Source organism: Nomascus leucogenys, chromosome 11 (assembly GCF_006542625.1).
Source record: "Nomascus leucogenys isolate Asia chromosome 11, Asia_NLE_v1, whole genome shotgun sequence".
Taxonomy (NCBI): Eukaryota; Metazoa; Chordata; class Mammalia; order Primates; family Hylobatidae; genus Nomascus; species Nomascus leucogenys.
The window spans coordinates 104,946,487-104,965,093 of NC_044391.1; the positions used below are offsets into that span (position 1 = coordinate 104,946,487).

At 42.9% G+C, this 18,607-nt stretch overlaps 1 protein-coding gene across 11 annotated transcripts in view; it reads left to right on the top strand.

Moving 5' to 3' along the window:
- Positions 1-18,607, top strand: part of YEATS2 (YEATS domain containing 2) — a 135,224-nt gene that overhangs the window by 83,995 nt on the left and 32,622 nt on the right. For all 11 annotated transcript variants that reach the window (XR_004032354.1, XM_030822878.1, XM_030822879.1 and 8 more), the window contains 4 exons: positions 9,883-10,141; positions 11,185-11,346; positions 13,504-13,715; positions 15,152-15,310. Coding sequence is in view for 10 of the 11 variants with exons in the window: in XM_030822878.1 (XP_030678738.1) it covers positions 9,883-10,141; positions 11,185-11,346; positions 13,504-13,715; positions 15,152-15,310 (792 nt within the window). In the remaining variant the exon portion in view is untranslated. The remainder of the gene's footprint in view (positions 1-9,882; positions 10,142-11,184; positions 11,347-13,503; positions 13,716-15,151; positions 15,311-18,607) is intronic.

The window sequence follows — 18,607 nt, forward strand, 5'->3', positions numbered from 1 at the left end:
CCTGTGGGTGAAAGCCCAGTTGGAAAAACAAGTCTGTTGGTGTGAAACTCTTCTACTCCTGTAGTAATCATTGGCAGGAGCCGGGTTATGTATTACAAAGGATCCCGGAATGGTCCAAGAGGCAGGGGAACACTGCTGTGTCTGGCACTGAAGGCAGAGCTGACTCATGGGCACAGCTTTCTACTTGATTCATCTCTAAAAGGGATCCGCTGTTGACTTGTTTATTTCTGGTAGGAGAATGCTGTAGTTTATACCTCTGATGTTCGGGCTGTTAGCTATTTAATGGTTCTTAGCTTTCTGTAGAGTTAATTTTTTTTTTTTTATAATTTGGAGGTACGGGAGAATTAATGTATTGAGAGAATTTTAAAATAGCACATAGAGGCCAGGCATGGTGGCTCACGCCTGTAATCCCAGCACTTTAGGAGGCTGAGGCGGGCAGGTTACCTGAAGTCAGGAGTTCGAGACAGCCTGACCAACATGGAGAAACCCCGTCTCTACTAAAAATAGAAAATTAGCTGGACGTGGTGGCGCATGCCTGTAATCCCAGCTACTCAGGAGACTGAGGCAGGAGAATCGCTTGAACCCAGGAGGCAGAGGTTGTGGTGAGCCGAGATCACGCCACTACACTCCAGCCTGGGTGATAGAGTGAGACTCTTTCTCAAAAAAATAAAAATTTAAAATTTTTTTAAAAAAAATACCACATAGAGCCATGTTTTCCTGAATCAATTGGAAATGTAGCCATGCATCACCTGATGATGGCACATTCTGAGACGTGTCATTAGGTGATTTTGTTGTGTGAACATCACAGTGTACTTAAATCTAGGTAGAATAGCTAACTACACACCTAGGCTGTGTGGTGTAGCCTATTGCTCCTAGGCGGTAAACCTGTTCGGCATGTTACTATTGAATACTATAGGAAGTTGTAATAGAACAGTATTTGTGGATCTCAACATATCTAAACATAGAAAAGGTACTGTAAAAGTACAGTGTTATAATCTTTTGGGACCACTGTTATGTATGCAGTCTGTCATTGACTAAAACATCGTTAATGTGGTAGATGACTATGGTATCAATATTGAGTGCTTTTGTATATGCCATGCTTGTATTTATACATTATCTATAATCCACACACATCCCTGGAGGGTGGGGATTTTCATCCCTGTTTTACAGATGAGGAAACTGTGGCTCAGAGGTTAAACAGCTTCCTTGGGAGCATTACAGCTAATAAATGACAAAGTGTTTAAACTCAGGCCTGCTAACTCCAAGCTCCCCATTCCAGAACTAATGAAAAGTGGTTGTCTCTGACCTCGGTATGCTTTTAGAACATCGGGGTTAAATTATCTCAACTTTTGGCAGGTATACTCTAAAGCTATTAATAATATTATATGGGCTGGGCACACTCTAACACTTTGGGAGTCCAAGGTGCACAGATCACTTGAGGTCAGGAGTTTGAGACTAGCCTGTCCAACGTGGTGAAACCCCGTCTCTACTAAAAATACAAAAGCCGAGTGTGGTGGGTGGCATGCACCTGTAATCCCAGCTATTTGGGAGGCTGAGGCAGGAGAATCACTTGAACCCAGGAGGCGGAGGTTGCAGTGAGCCAAGATTGTGCCACTGCATTTCAGCCTGGGTGACAGAGGGAGACTATCTCAAAACCAAAAAAAACAAAAAACAATGGCCGGGCACGGTGGCTCATGCCTGTAATCCCAGCACTTTGGGAGGCCGAGGCCTGCGTATCACCTGAGGTCAGACGTCAAAGACCAGCTTGGTCAACATGGTGAAACTCTGTCTCTACCAAAAATATAAGAATTAGCTGGTCATGGTGTCGGGTTCCTGTAATCCCAACTACTCAGGAGGCTGAGGCAGGAGAATTGCTCGAACACAGGAAGTGGAAGTTGCAGTGAGCCGAGATCGCACCATTGCACTCCAGCCTGGGCAACAAGAGTGAAACTCTGTCTCAAAAAAAAAAAAAGACATCATATAGATGTTTTTCAGCTTGAAAACCAGCCTACCTATCTAAGGAGAATGAATTGTTTTAAGAAGACTAGCCCAAAATCGAAAAAGATTTTAGATACTAGAGATTAGGATCAAGTTAAAAATTCATAGTGAGCTCTGGTCGCAGTGGCTCACGCCTATAATTCCAGCAGTTTGGGAGGTTGAGGCGGGTGGATCGCCTGAGGTCAGGAGTTCGAGACCAGCCTGGCCAACATAGCGAAACCCCGTCTATACTAAAAATCCAAAAAATTATCTGGGTGTGGTGGTGGGCACCTGTAATCCCAGCTACTGCGGAGGCTGAGGCAGGAGAATCGCTTGACCCTGGCAGCAGAGGTTGCAGTGAGACGAGATCCTGCCATTGCACTTCAGCCTGGGCAACAAGAGCAAAACTCCATCACAAAAAAAAAAATAAAAATAAAAAATTCGTAGTGTTATTGGTGGTTCTAAAATCTGTAAGTTTATTAACTACTTTCTCAGACTTACCTGGTTATAAGAATCATCTGTTGATAGCTACCTAGGCCACCATCTCAAACTTACTGAATTGGAATCTTCTTGAGATCCGTGGGAATCTGGGTTTTTAATAAGTGTCCCTGCTGATTCATCTGCTTAGGCAGCAGATTTAGGAATCATGGTGCTACAGCATGAAATTTGACTTTGAGGCATTCGTAGCCAGAATGACTAAGACAGGCGTCCCCATCTGCTTCCTAGTGCTCCCACTGTGGTTCTGGCTTCAGGGGTAAGAATTCTGCCAAAATCCCTTAGTAAATCAGTTATTGTCATCTGAACTTCCTACTCAGGCTTGTCCTATATGTACCTTAAAATCTGTTTTGCTTCACATAGGGATATGTGGTTTTACCGATTTCTGCTTTGAATCAGCTTAGCATTGCTGTTTATGTTAGAAGCTCTTGGATAAGTTAGTTTCCATTTTTTGCCGCTTTGCATGTTGCCAATCCACCTCTCCAGTGATGCTGAACTGTACTGACTTGTCGCATGGCCACCTACTTAATGGTAAATATAGGTTGGAGGAAATATGTGGGTCTGTGCCATAATGCCCTAAATATGGTTTAAGGGCATCTGAAAAGAAAAACCACAGCAAAGTGTGAAAGAACTGCAGAGAAGCAGTAGCGCATGAGATGATGCCACTGTTTATCCAGGAAATGGAATCCATGATTAGCAGTTGAGATAAGGAGCTGTCTGCGAGTACAGACTGTTCTTGGTTATTGCTGAAGTGCATTCCTAGAAACTATGCCAGAGAACAGGCTGGGTGTGTGGTTTATGCCTGTAATTCCAGCACTTCGGGAGGCCGAGGTGGGCAGATCACCTGAGATCAAGAGTTCGAGACCAGCCTGGCCAACATGGTGGAACCCAGGCTCTACTAAAAATACAGAAATTAGCCAGACATGGTGGTGGGCACCTGTAATTCCAGCTACCTGGGAGGCTGAGGCAGGAGAATTGTTTGAACCTGGGGGGTCAAGGTTGCAGTGAACCGAGATCATGCCACTGTACTCCAGCCTGGGAGATAGAGCAAGACTCTGTCTAAAAAAAAAAAAAAAAAAAAAAAAAGGTATGCCAGGAAACCGGAGGAGGGTGGCAAAAAATGGGACATTTTACCCTCCATACAACTTTGGGACAACAGAAACACAGCTGATCTTTTTCCTCAAAGTGGGAAGAGGTGCTGCCTTTGACATGAAAAGGGACAACTGAGGAATAAGTAGTTCCATATGGGAAGGAAGCAGTGTGTTAAAAGGAGCATGAGCTTTGCAGTTAGAGCTTGTTGCAAATCTCAGATCTCAGCCACTCATTACTGGTGTAACCTGTGCAGGTTCTGAGCCCTGGTCTTTCAGGGTTGTAGAAGAATTAGAGATTGTATATGAAGGACCTACCTAGCACAGAGCAGGTGCTCAGTAAATAGTAATTAATGTGAATATCTGGCGTATCCATGCCTAAGTACCATGGTAATGGTTATCAGTGAGCACTTAACTTGTAAACAGCCATATTTTTTAATATCTGGAGGGAAAATCTCAGATACAGACTCTGTCTGCCCCTTCAGTTTGCTGAAGTAAATTCTGACTTGCCAGAGATATGTGTAGGAAACAGGGAGGGCAGAAATAGAAACATTTAATCAAAGCATGAATCGAAGTTAAGTGTATAACAAATGCAAAACAATGGGCGTCTGCTTTTTAAGCTGGAAGGAAATTAGCAATAGAGAATTATTGAATGGGAAGAGAATGAGGAAAGGCGGTAGGTGAGTTCAGCCTCTAGGCCGAAATACATTGTGGTTTTTTGGTGGTTGTTGCTGTTGTGGGTTTTTGTTTTGTTTTGTTTTGCTTCATGATCATAACTCACTGTAGTCTCAGCCTCCCTGGACTCCAGCAATCCCACCTCAGTCTCCCAGGACTACAGGTGATGCCACCACACCCGATTAGGTTGTTTTGTTTTGTTTTCTGTATTTTGTGGAGACTGGTTTTCACTATGTTGCCCAGGCTGGTCTTGAACTCCTGGGCTGAAGCAATCTGCCTGCCTCAGCCTCCCAAAGTGTTGGGGTTATAAGCATGAGCCACTGTGCCTGGCCAAAGTATGTTGTTTAAAAAAAATAACAAACTAATTTTGGGTAATACAGTCTTATTTAAGAGCGCTTACACCTTCTTAATGGTGTTCATAATCAGCTGCAGAGTTTTTCCCAACAGAATGCAGATTTCCTCATTCTCCTGTTTTCCAGAAGGAAGGTAGGGAGGTAGTGACGGTCAAAGGTGGGTAACCCTGCTAGTAAAGACTGCCCTCCAGTGGCTGACTTGGGATACCAAGTTTTTGTTAGCTCCGTTGCCCAGGCTGGAGTGCCATGGTGCAGTCTTGACTCACTACAACCTCTGTTTCCTGGGCTCAAGCTATACTCCTACTTCAGCCTTAACTGGGACCGCAGGCCTGCACCACCACACCCAGCTAATTTTTTTTTTTTTTTTCAAGCTGGAGTCTCGCACTGTTGCCCGGGCTGGAGAGCAGTGGCGCCATCTCAGCTCACTGCAGCCTCCGCCTCTTGGGTTCAAGCGATTCTCTTGACTCAGCCTCCCGAGTAGCTGGGATTACAGGCACCCACCACCATGCCCACCTAATTTTTTTGTATTTTTAGTAGAGACAGGTTTTCACTATGTTGGCCACGCTGGTCTCAAACTTCTGACCTTGTGATCCGCCCGCCTCGGCCTCCTGAAGTGCTAGGATTACAGGCGTGAGCCATTGTGCCCGGCCATTTTTTGTATTTTTTAACAGAGACGGGGTTTTACCATGTTCGTCAGGCTGGTCTCGAACTCCTGACCTCTAATGATCCCCCCCGCCTTGGCCTCCCAAAGTGCTGGGATTACAGGCATGAGCCACCACGCCCAGCAGGATACCAGGTTTTACCAGGTTCTTGGAGAAATTACGTATCATGTCCTGAAAACTTTGAAGCACTTGGCACAAGAAAGGAAAAGCAAGCCAGGTGCATGTAATTTGGGGAAAGAAATTGAAGTAGGTCTAAAAATATGTGTATTTTCCTTAAGTTCTTTGCTTTCTTTGTTTAGGAACATAAAAGTAGATTCTGTGTAATTTAACTTGTGAAATAGGTTATTAAGTTTGATATGTTTGGGAGGTTTGAAGACTGCTATCTTAGTTAAAAGTTCAACTACTGCAACAGAGAAATCTGAACACCAGAACCTTAAGTAAGTTTATTTCTCACACAGTCATCAAGAATCTAGATTCCTGCCTTTCCTTTTTTTGCTCTGCCATTCTCAAAATTTAGCTTTCAGCTTGTGGACTAAGAAAACACTTTATCTCATACCTCCACATTCACACCTCTTGCCAACAGGAAGGGAGCAGGGGGAGAGCTGAGGGCAGACACAGCCCGAAAGTAGCACTAACTTCTGCACACATGCCATTAGCCAGAAACCAGATGGCCACGCCTAGGTCCGGGAGGGCTGGGAAATAGAGTTGTGATTCCATGTGGCCATTCCCCCAGCTGAAAACTGGGGGCTTTGTTACTATGAGAGGAGAAGGAAATAATAGATATTGGGGTTCAACCAGCAGTTTCTGCCACACCCCAAAAAGTTTTGCTACATTAAGAAGGTTTTTTTTTTTTCTTTTGTAAATATACAGAAAAGTTCTTGATCAGTAAGAAGGGTTTCTGTATTTCCACATCACTGGGAGGATGACCTTGCCCTGCTCTTTGGCTACAGAAACTCTACAGGTCCCCTGCAGAATGAAGTTCATGCAGTTAGAACAGAGATGAAGGCCGGGTGCGGTTGCTCACGCCTGTAATCCCAGCACTTTGGGAGGCCGAGACAGGTAGATCACCTGAGGTTGGAAGTTCGAGATCAGCCCGACCAGCATGGAGAAACCCCGTCTCTACTAAAAATACAAAATTAGCCAGGTGTGGTGGCGTGTGCCCATAATCCCACCTACTCAGGAGGCAAAGGCAGGAGAATCACTTGAACCCGGGAGGCGGAGGTTGCGGTGAGCTGAGATCGTGCACTGCACTTGAGTCAGCCTGGGCAACAAGAGCAAAACTCCATCTCAAAAAACAACAACAAAACAGAGATGTAGATGTGGGTAATAAGGGGTATTTCAACCAAACCAGGAGAGCTGGGGGCGATTTCTTGTCTTCATTCTAGGTTAACTTGCTTTTTTAAATTGGTTCTTTTATTCTTTTGTTTCTTCTTTTCTTCTCTCCTTTCTTAAACATACAGAAAAGTAGAGAGAATAGTGTGATGAATCCCACGTGCCTGTTACCCAGTTTTAACAATTACGAGCATTTTACTAATCTTAATTTATCTTCCTGGAATATTTTAAAGCAGCAGGCACATCCCCATGTTGTATAATTCACTCAAGATTAATTTCTGTTTCACCTGCTGAATCCAGAGGTTAAGATCAAGGTCTCTGCCTTGGCCAAATGTGGAAGACAGCCACAAATGTCTGTCCTTTGGCTGTCCTTTGCTGGTCTCCACGTCCCCTTTTGGATTATTATTCTTCAGTTGAAGTGTTGTGATGAGCAGCAACTGCTGTCATGTTAGCTAGGCATCCTATAAACTTGTTCTCATTTTGCTTCATGATTTTGAGGGTAAATGTTACCCATATTTTATAGATGAGGAGGCTGATGGTAAAACTCAGAGAGGTTAAATAACTTATCTAGCTACTAACTAAAAATAACTAACCTGGGAAACCAGATCTGTGTGCTTACCGAAACTACACTGTTTCCTCTTTGTGACGCTGTGGTTTATAATACTTGATTAAGGGACTGTTTTCTTTTCTTTTTATTTTATTTATTTATTTTTTTAGATGGAGTCTTGCTCTGTCTCCAGGCTGGAGTGCAGTGGCATCATCTCAGCTCACTGCAACCTCTGACTCCCTTCTCCTGCCTCAGCCTCCCAAGTAGCTGGGGCGCCTGCCACCACGCCCAGCTAATTCCTTGTAATTTTAGTAGAGATGAGGTTTCGCCATGTTGGCCAGGACAGTCTCGATCTCTTGACCTTGTGATCCGCCTGCCTCGGCCTCCTAAAGTGCTGGGATTACAGGCGCGAGCCACTGTGCCCAGCCAAGGGACTGTTTTCTTTACGTCAGCTATATTATCCAACTACATGGTAAATGTATTTTATTGTACTCACAGTCTTTGAACAGAAACCATGTATGATATAGCAATATTTTAATTTAAAACTTCCGGACGTGTGCGGTGGCTCACACCTGTAATCCCAGCACTTTGGGAGGCCGAGGCGGGCAGATCACGAGGTCAGGAGATCGAGCCCATCCTGGCTAACATGGGGAAACCCCGCCTCTACTAAAAATACAAAAAATTAGCTGGGCGTGGTGGTGGGTGCCTGTAGTCCCAGCTACTTGGGAGGCTGAGGCAGGAGAATGGCGTGAATCCGTGAGGCGGAGGTTGCAGCGAGCTGAGATTGTGCCACTGCCTGGGCGACAGAGCAAGACTGCGTCTCAAAACAAAAAACAACAAAAAAAAACTTCCTGCTTATCAGTGCATATGGTTTATCATTTCATTCTACCTTCTAAATAATCTTATTTTAAAATTTAGAAATACTCTAAAATTCCAGTAACACATGTAGAGAAGTAATCAATACCCCCATATCCCCCACCCCAAATTTACGTATTCATGTTTACTTCAGATCTTTTTTCTCCAAATAAAACATTTCTGATAAAGTTGAAGTCCATTTAGTTCTTCCCAGAGGCAGCAAGCACTGTCACGGCTTTGATGTGTAGCCTTCTATTCCATGCGCTTATTACATGAATACATAGTCATAGGAAACGTGATGTTGTTTGTGTTTTGAAGGTTAACGTAAAAGTTACTTCTAGTTACTTTTTTCTGCAACTCCCTTTTCACTTTCTTATTCTTCCAGTCTGTTTACACTAGTATATCACTAATATATATAATTCTAGTTCATTTATTTTTAGTATGACCTTTCATTGTCTGTTTTATGCCACAGTTTGTCCATTCCTCTATCTGTAGACGTTAAGAATGTTGTTGCATGCTGGAGACATTAAGGTTGCTAACAATTTTTAGTAAAAATAATGCTATGTTGGACATTGTTGTATACGTTCCCTTGAACGCATGTCTGTTTCTCTAGGATATATTCCTAAAAACAATTCCTGCTATATGGAGGTATGTGAATTTTCAGTTTTAGCAGATAGGCCACTGCCTCTTTGGAATGGCTGTCCAAATTTATCTTCCTACCAGCAGTGAGCAAAAATTCCTATTTTCCCTACAGCCTCTAGTAACTTCTTGGTGTTATCAGACTTTTAAACTTTTTTTTTTTCCCCAATCTGATGGGTGAACAGCACTTCCTATTTTGTCTTTTTTGCCTTAAGAAGGTAGATCATTTGCATTTCTTCTAACCTTGTGGAAGTCTGTTCATCTAGTTTCTGGTGAGAAGTTCTTTTTATGAAATAAAGAGCTGGGGAGTGGGAAACACTGCTCCAATTTGCCATTCATTCAATGTTTCCTTTAATTTAACATCCTACTGTTGACTTTGTTTTAAAAACATTCCTGAGTATTTTCTTAAAAGAATTCATTTTACTTTCGGAACTAGATACTTCTAATTTTCCTTATTTGGGTACTGGGGTCTTTTTTTTTTTTTTTTTTTTTAAATACAGTTCAATATTATTCTAGCTTTTTTTTTTTTTCTTAGACACGGTCTTGCTCTGTCACCCAGGCTGGAGGGCAGTGGTGTGATCACGGCTCACTGCAGCCTTGAACTCCTAGGCTCAAGGGATCCTCCCCTGCCTCAGCCTCCTGAGTAGCTGAGACTACAGATATGTGCCACTGTACTGGCTGATTTTTTTTTTTTTTTTTTAGACAGAGTCTCACTCTGTCACCCAGGCTAGAGTACAGTGGCATGATCTCGGCTCACTGCAATCTCCGCCTCCTAGGTTCAGGGGATTTTCCCACCTCAGCCTCCAGAGTAGCTGGGACTACAGGTGTGTGCAACCATGCCTGGCTAATTTTTGTATTTTTAGTAGAGACTGGATTTCACCATGTTGGCCAGGCTGGTCTCGAACTCCTGATCTCACATGATCCTCCTGCCTTGGCCTCCCAAAGTGCTGGGATTACAGGCGTGAGCTACCACGCCCGGCCAAACTTTTTTCTTTATACTTCTGAACTTCCCAAATTTTCTATTAAAGTAAATTATAAAAAGTAGCTGAGGCAAGACAACAATTGTTAAGCTTCTATTATTGTAATACCCAAGTGTAAGAAATACGGTTGCCGTTCACACCTGTGTAGGTAGCTTTCCTAGATGACTGAATTAGGCTGCGTGTATTATGTGCAGGCCTTTGTTTTGCTTTTTGCCAAAACAGTGACTGCTGTTCTAAGAGCTCTCGAAGCACCGTTGGACTCTGCTCTGTTTTGAACAGGTTGTCGGGGTACCGGTTGGGTCTGCTTTACCTTCAACAGTGAAGCAGGCTGTGGCGATCAGTGGTGGCCAGATCCTGGTAGCCAAGGCCAGCTCTTCTGTCTCCAAAGCAGTTGGGCCAAAGCAAGTTGTGACCCAAGGAGTTGCCAAAGCACTTGTGAGTGCAGGTGGAGGAACCATTGTTGCTCAGCCAGTGCAGACCTTAACCAAGGCCCAGGTTACTGCTGCTGGTCCTCAGAAGAGTGGATCCCAGGGTTCAGGTAAAACGGATCATCACTGGGAGCCCTTTCAGCAGAAGCTCTGTCCAAAATTTCCTTTGCTAGTGATTTTATTTGCTATTTGATCTTGTCCAGGAAAGCCTAGTTAGGTTGATGCTATAAGAAGTGTATTGAAATGTTTGTTCTTTTTTATGGGACATTTCACATAAAGGTCTGTAAGTATTTAGCTTTAAGTTTACACACACACACACACACACACGAACAAATCATTTCTCAGTACTGTGGGGGATTGGTTCCAGGACCCCCTGCTGCAGATAGCAAAATCCACAGATGCTTGAGTCCCCTGTGTAAAATGCTGTACTGTTTACGTATAACCTATGTACGTCCTCTGGTGTACTTTATATCATCTCTAGGTTATTTTAATACCTAATAACAAGGTAAATAACAATGTAATAACAATGTATATGCTATGTAAATAGTTGTTAACACTGTGTTGTTTAAGGAATAATGACAAGAAAAAAGTCTGTACATGTTCAGTACAGATGTACTCATCCTTTTTTCTCCCAAATATATGGATATTTTTTATCTGAGGTAGGTTACATCCATGGATGTGAAATCCACAGATACAGAGGGCCAATGGTACTTGCCAGTTAGGAGCACAAATTTGCCCTAACTTTGACTTTAAACAAATGGGGGAAAATATGTAATCCTCCATAGATAGGGTGATTATTTCATTAATCGTCCAAACCACAGTACTTTGGAGAGTAAAAAGAGTCATTATTAATAATTACAGTGAGACAGGTGTAACCTAGAACTGTTCTAGGCAGAACCAGGACATATGATCACCCTATTAATATACAGATATAAAGAGCCTCTGGCAGGCTTTTCTGGTCTATAAATTATTTTTTAGTTAGCAAGATATTTAGGAATATCAGTCTTTAAAGCATTGTGCATCTGGGAAACAAACTTCAAGTTTATTGCATGTTAGTGTTCTAAAATACGAACTTACTGCCTTGTATTTTAATTTTAGAGTGTTGCCCTTAGTTTCAATTTATCTTACGATTTTTTCTCCTTTACCATTTTAGTAATGGCAACGTTGCAGCTACCAGCCACTAATTTGGCCAACTTAGCAAATTTGCCTCCTGGCACTAAACTCTACCTAACTACAAACAGCAAGAACCCTTCAGGAAAAGGAAAACTGCTGCTGATCCCTCAAGGAGCCATCCTGCGAGCTACGAACAATGCTAGTTAGTAAAACCATTGGGTTGAATCATTTGGTTCTTGGTTCTCTGTGTGTGTTCATCTTGTCCATCTGAGGGCAGTTCTTACCTGTTTCAGGAAGCATTTCTGTAACTCTGTTGGGTGGTGTAATGGTAGCATTTGCCCAGATGGATTTAACACATACGATAATTTAACCAGAAGTGGATTTGCTCGTCAGCGTTTGCGATCAGGGATGAATCACTCTGGAGAGAGATGGCTAGTGAGGCTGTTGGGAGAAAGCTGTCTACATGAACCATGAATGAAGTGGTGTCTGAAAATTATCTGGTGATACCTGAGGGAAGATCCATCTAATTATAGAAGCTGGAAGTCTGTTTTTGGGGATAGGTTGGCATAGGATTGGAATCGAATGTGTCCGTTTGACTTCATTTAGATCAGGGGTCCCCAACCCCTGGGCCGCACTGCAGTAGGTGAACGTGAACGAAGAAGCATAGCTGCCTGAGCTCTGCCTCCGGTCAGATCAGCAGTGGCATTAGATTCTCACAGGAGCACGAACCCTGTTGAGAACTGTGCATGCGAGGGATCTAGGTTGTGTGCTCCTTATGAGAATCTAATGCCTGATGATCTGAGGTGGAACAATTTCATCCCAAAACCACCCCCCGCTTCCTGTCCCAATTCATGGAAAAATTGTCTTCCATGAAACTGGTCCCTGGTGCCACAAAGCTTGGGGACAGCTGGTTTGGATGTATTCCTTACTTCTGCTAGGTTTGGAGATGGAAAGAGAAATACAGACTCTACCTAGGTGTGTAAGTCTTAAAGCCCCATAGAAATGAGGCAGTTTATCTGCAGTTACAGAAACTTTTGCTTTGACATATAGAGAAAAACAGTTTGGGCAGTGTTGAAAAGGATAGGATGAAAGGAAATTATTTCCCTCTGGATCAGAAGTAGAAGGGTACAGCATTCAGGGTCATTAGAAGTTAACCGTCCTTGCCAAAATGCAGTGTGTCAGCTCATCGTCCTTACATTCATTGACCATGATGGGTCAGTTCCACTCTCACTTGGTATTTTTTCCTCATACCTAAGCAGTGGTATGTCCAAAAGTTAAATATGTAAGAAAAGGACAATGTAAATATTTCAGAAGTCATCCAGGGAGCTACTTAGATTCTTGTGATATCCTTGGGGCAAAAATAAACCATTGGGAAGGAAGCTATTCCAATAATCACTGGAATGAAGGTGGAGAAGGAAATTGGAAGTTAGTATTTGTTGAGTGAATATTCATAGTCCGGGTAGTTCAAATGCATTATCTCACCAAAAGAGAAGTAAAAAGACTTCAAGGCTTTGAAGTGGGATTTGAAAGCCAAAGAAGAATGGGGTCCTGGACTCATCGTAAATGAAGGAAAGTCTTCATTTTTCCCAAGGCAGGGAGACAACATTGAGCACTCTAAAGTTACACTAAATTCCAGCAATTCAATGATAACGAATCAGATGCCCAAAAGTTGGGAAGCACCTATCTGAGCACATTTAAGTGTTGATTAAAATACTTGGCTAGAGGCTGGGTGCAGTGGCTCACACCTGCAATCCCAGCAGTTTGGAGGGCCAAGGTGGGCAGATCATGAGGTCAGGAGATCCAGACCATCCTGGCCAACATGGTGAAACCCCCCTCTCTACTAAAAATACAAAATTAGCTGGGCATGGTGGCACACGCCTGTAGTCCCAGCTACTTGGGAGGCTGAGGCAGGAGAATCGCTTGGTATTTTTTCCTCATACCTAAGCAGTGGTATGTCCAATCCGGGAGGCAGAGGTTGCAGTGAGCCGAGATCTTGCCATTGCACTCCAGCCTGGCGACAGAGTGAGACTCTGTCTCAAAAAAATACTTGGCTAGAAAATGTCAGTAGGAAGCCTTCTCTTGATCTCCCATGACCACGTCAAAGTATCTTCATTGTACTCAGAGCCAAAATACAGTCAGTTGTCATGCAGTTGAAAGGAAATAGATTTTGATCTAAAATCTAGGAAGTTCTTCTCACTCTTGTCACAGGATAGGTAGATTACAGAAAAGAAGAAGGAAAATAGGAAAGGAGAAAGAATGGCACTAAAAGGGAAACATCTCTCTGGGCTCATTTGTTTTTTACGTTAAAGCTTTGCTTGATACTTTTTGTGATGTTCGCTGTCATTCATTTTATTTTTAGATCTCCAGTCTGGCTCAGCTGCCAGTAGTGGGAGTGGTGCCGGAGGAGGAGGAGGTGGTGGAGGCAGTGGCAGCGGTGGAGGCGGCAGCACAGGAGGAGGAGGAGGAACAGGAGGAGGAACAGCAGGAGGAGGAACTCAAAGTACTGCTGGCTCTGGAGGGATATCTCAGCACCTGACTTACACATCTTACATCCTCAAGCAAACTCCCCAGGTCTGGTTCTCTGTAACTGGTATTTTAAATCATTTAGCTATTGGATAACTGTGCTTAACTATAATTGATTTACCTTACAGCTCTGGGATCAGGATTCAATACTAACACCTTAACCATGTTATTAATATCTCTATCTTGGCCAAGTGTGGTAGCTCATGCCTATAATCCTTGCACTTTGGGAGGCCAAGGTGGGTGGAGGCCAAGGTGGGTGGATCGCTTGAGCCCAGGAGTTCGAGACCAACCTGGGCAACATGGCGAAACACCGTCTCTACTAAAAATACCAAAATTAGCTGGGCGTGGTGGTGCACGTCTACGGTCCCACCTACTCTGAAGGTTGAGGTGGGAGGATTGCTTGAACCTGGGAGGTCGAGGCTGCAGTGAGCTGAGGTTGCACCACTGCACTCCACCCTGGCTGGGTGACAGAGTGAGACCCTGTCTCAAAAAAAACAAAAACAAAAAAAAAAAAATGTATCTTTTTATCTTTTTATGTTTGCTTTGAGAGAAGAGGAAGTAGAGATTGAGAAAAATTTTAGTAACTTATCCAGGATCTTCCTGCCAAGCCAATGGTAGAATTTGGGTTTAAGCCAGGCACGGTGGTTCACGCCTGTAATCCTGGCATTTTGGGAGGCCGAGGCGGGCAGATCACCTGAGGTCAGGAGTTCAAGACCAGCCTGGTGCATGGTGAAACCCTGTCTCTATTAAATATACAAAAATCAGTTAGGTGTGGTGGTGCACGCCTGTAATCCCAGCTACTTGGAAGGCTGAGGCAGGAGAATCACTTGAACCCGGGAGGCAGAGGTTGCAGTGAGCCGAGATCACTCCATGGTACTCCAGCCTGGGGGAAACCCTGTCTCAAAAAAAAAAAGGAAAAGAATTTGGGTTTAAACCCAGATCTTCCTGCCTTAAAGATTTCTACTATGCTAATTGCCTCCCAAATCCATGAGGTAATAAACAGTATTAATGTACAGTTGAAAAGTTGCTCATAGAAGGGAGTGATCAAAGAGACGGTATCAAGTTGTAATATTTAGAGTTCAGTTAGATTTGATTAGGAACAGGTTTCCTCCTCCTCTCCTCTTGTCACTGAAGTCTCGGCTCTTTTTGAAGGAAAGTAATAGAATTTTGGTTCCAGATGTTCTTATTGAGAAAGATGATTATCAGTCTGAATGATTAAATACAGCTTTGAGGACTAAATTGCAAAACATGAGTTCGCAACAGGCTGCTCTGTAACTACGGTGCAAAGTTTGAGAAGTGGGGATAACTAATGGAAGTAACAGAGCACAAATATTCTTTTGAATTATTTTGCCTACATTGCAAAATTAAAGGGGAGAGCGTTGTAGCTTGTAACATGGGACGTTACATGTGATTTAAGGGATCAGAACAGTCCATTTGAATTTAACAAATTACCGGTTAGTTCTTTATATTTTTTTCTAACTTAGGGCACATTTTTAGTTGGCCAGCCATCACCCCAGACTTCTGGAAAACAACTCACCACTGGGTCAGTGGTCCAAGGAACACTGGGAGTCAGCACATCTTCTGCACAAGGACAACAAACGCTAAAAGTCATCTCTGGGCAGAAAACCACGTTGTTTACACAGGTAAATACGCCCATGCACACACCCCAAATATGGGGTGATTATGGCATTTATTTACTTATTTACATGTGGTTTCTCTCTTTTCACAAAGAAATTAAGGTTACATAAGAAAATGAACAATAAGGTCAGGAGTGGTTGCTCACGTCTGTAATCCCAGCACTTTGGGAAGCCAAGGTGGGTGGATTGCCTGAGGTCAGGAGTTGGAGACCAGCCTGGCCAACATAGTGAAACCCCGTCTCTACTAAAAATACAAAAATTAGCCAGGCGCAGTGGTGCGCGCCTATAGTTCCAGCTACTCGGGAGGCTGAGGCAGGAGAATCGCTTGAACCCGGGAGGCGGAGGTTGCAGTGAGCCGAGATCGCGCCATTGCACTCCATCCTGGGCGACAGAGCAAGATTCTGTCTCAAAAAAAAAGAAAAGAGAGAAAGAAAGAAAATGAACAATAAAAAATATAGAAAAACAAAAATGAATCTTGAGGTTTGGGAAAATATACGTAGAATGAGAAAATTAAGGCCCCAGGTGTTATTCTCATATGCAAACACTTAAGATATCTTGCACAGTTAAAGAAATCAAGGTGTAAACATTATAGCAAAGACAAAGTGAGAAGCATGGTCAGTTTTAAAGTCACACTATTTGTGAGAAAGAAAAAACGCATATTTCTTTAGAAGAAACAAAGCTTTCTTGACACTTTGTTGTAAAATTTCTCCAGAGGGGCTTCACGTAGAAGATCCAGAATGGGCCAGTTTCAGCTATAGTATCCAGACAGTGAGTAAGTAGCTGGGATTACAGGCATGTACCACCATGCCCAGCTAATTTTGTGTTTTTAGTAGAGACGGGGTTTCTCCATGTTGGTCAGGCTGGTCTCCAGCTCGTGACCTCAGGTGATCTGCCCGCCTTGGCCTCCGAAAGTGCTGGGATTACAGGTGTGAACCACCACGTCCGGCCTTGTTTAGAGCTTTTGCAAGGGTTCCTAGTCAGCAGTTTTCTTAGTAATTTCTGTCTGGTTTGGTGTCAGGGTAATAACTGGCCTCATAAAATGAAGTGGAAGCTTTTCCTTTCTTTTCTCTTTATTGGAAGAGTTTATATAGAATTGGTACTATTTCTTAACTGTTTAATTGAATATACCTGTAAAAGCCATATTAACCTGGAGTTTTCCTAATTGAGAAGGTTTTTATACTACAGTTTTAAACTACAGTTTCAGTTTATTTACTAGATACGGGGACTGTTCAGGTTATTTCTTTTCTTTTTATATATATTTTTTGAGACAGAGTCTTGCTCTGTTTCCCAGGCTCCTGGGTTCAAGCAGTTCTCCTGCCTCATCCTCCTGAGTAGCTGCGATTACAGGAGCCCACCACCATGCCCGGCTAATTTTTGTATTTTTAGTGGAGACGGGATTTCACCATGTTGGTCAGGCTAGTCTCGAACTCCTGACCTTGTGATCTGCCCGCCTCGGCCTCCAAAAGTTCTGGGATTACAGGCACAAGCCACCACGCCCAGCCCGTTTTCATTCTTGCTTTTGGTAATTATGTGTCCTCTTTTTATTGATCAGTCTAGCTAGAGGTTTATCAGTTGTATTGATCTTTTCAAATTACCAGCATTTGGTGTCCTAATTTCTTTTTTGTCGAATGTCCTTACCCATGTTAAACAGATACAAGGCCCTGCAGTTCACTGTAGTCAGTTCTTCTAAATCTTCCTCAGATTTCATACTTGCTTGCGTTGCAGCAGTGCACAGGTGAGACAATTCCTGTTGCCCCTCCCTCCTTGCAGGGACTGGCTATCTTTAATCTTCAGGTTACTTAGCTACTTTGAGATTTCAGCCCTCCAATATGTTTCAAAAAAATAAGATTTTGTTGTTAGAGTAGGAGCAACAGTGCTTTATTGCCCTCTGTTTCCTGTGTGGAAGCAAAAGTCCCTGACCAACGAATTTTAGCTTGACAGAGAAAACTTTATTTTTATTTATTTATTTTTTATATATTTTTTTGAAATGGAGCCTTGCTCCATCGCCAGGCTGGAGTGCAGTGGCACGATCTTGACTCCCTGCAGCTTCCACCTCCTGGGTTCAAGCAGTTCTCCTGCCTCAGCCTCCGAGTAGCTGGGATTATAGGCGCCCGTCACCATGCCCAGCTAATTTTTGTATTTTTACTAGAGACGGGATTTCACCATGTTGGTCAGGATCGTCTCAATCTCTTGATCTCGTGATCTGCCCGCCTCGGCCTCCCAATATACTGGGATTACTGGCGTGAGCCACTGCACCCGGCCTTTACTTTTTTTTTAATTTTTCATCTTTCTGACTCAAGATCTAACAGAGAAAACTTTAAATTGCTGTGGTTTCAGATTACATAATACAACTAAACTTGAAGAAACTTCCACTTGTTGAGCTTTAGTGTAGCATCAGAGAAGAGTAACAACAGTATTTGAAAGAGCTGTTAAAATACTCTTCCCTTTTCCAACTACATATGTGGATATATCTCAAACCAACACAGCAAGCACCACAGGAAGGAGGAAGCGGGGGGTGCAGGGCATGGAGAACACTGGAAACTGAATAGAACTGGCTGCTCTTGCCGCAGTACCCAACACATCACCCTTCTGGTTGCCTCAAGCTTCTGCCATCTCCAGATGCGGAGCATATCTAGCGTTTTTCCCCGCTTCTGTGGGAGATTCTCCTGGCATGTCCCGCGTAAGGCTTTTATCACTTGGCGAGGCTTTCTTCTGCAGCCTCTTGTCTGTTTTTCATAGTTGCTTGTCCACTATTGGGCTCCTCAACTAGTTTTTGAACACAACCAGTAGAATACATTTATTTATTTATGCCTTTTCTGGTTTTTTTGGATTTGGTGCTGAGAGGAGTATTGCTGTCCACAATGAAGATAAAATGGCACAAATGTTTATGCAATGAACTCTGTGGCAGCAAAGTATATAAAGTGCAAAGACTATTAGGAATATGAGGAGAATCTGATAAAACTACAGTCACAGAGAAGAATTTTAACATGTCTCAGCATTTAGCTAATCAAGTGGATAAATCTTTTTTGTTATAAAGGATTTATATTGGAATAACACTACTAACAGGCTTAATTCTGTATCATTGAGACACAGAATACACATTTTGCTTGTATGTCTATGGAACATTAACAAATTGATTGTATGCTTGGCCACAAAGAGAATCTCTTAGCATATTTCAAAAGCAGCATCCAATGTGCTTCATTCTGTTACTCAGTAAAAAAGTCAAATCAATAACAACCAAAAAACTTGAAAATTAAAATACTCTTCTAAATTCTTGGGTCAAAAAAATCCAAATAAATTATG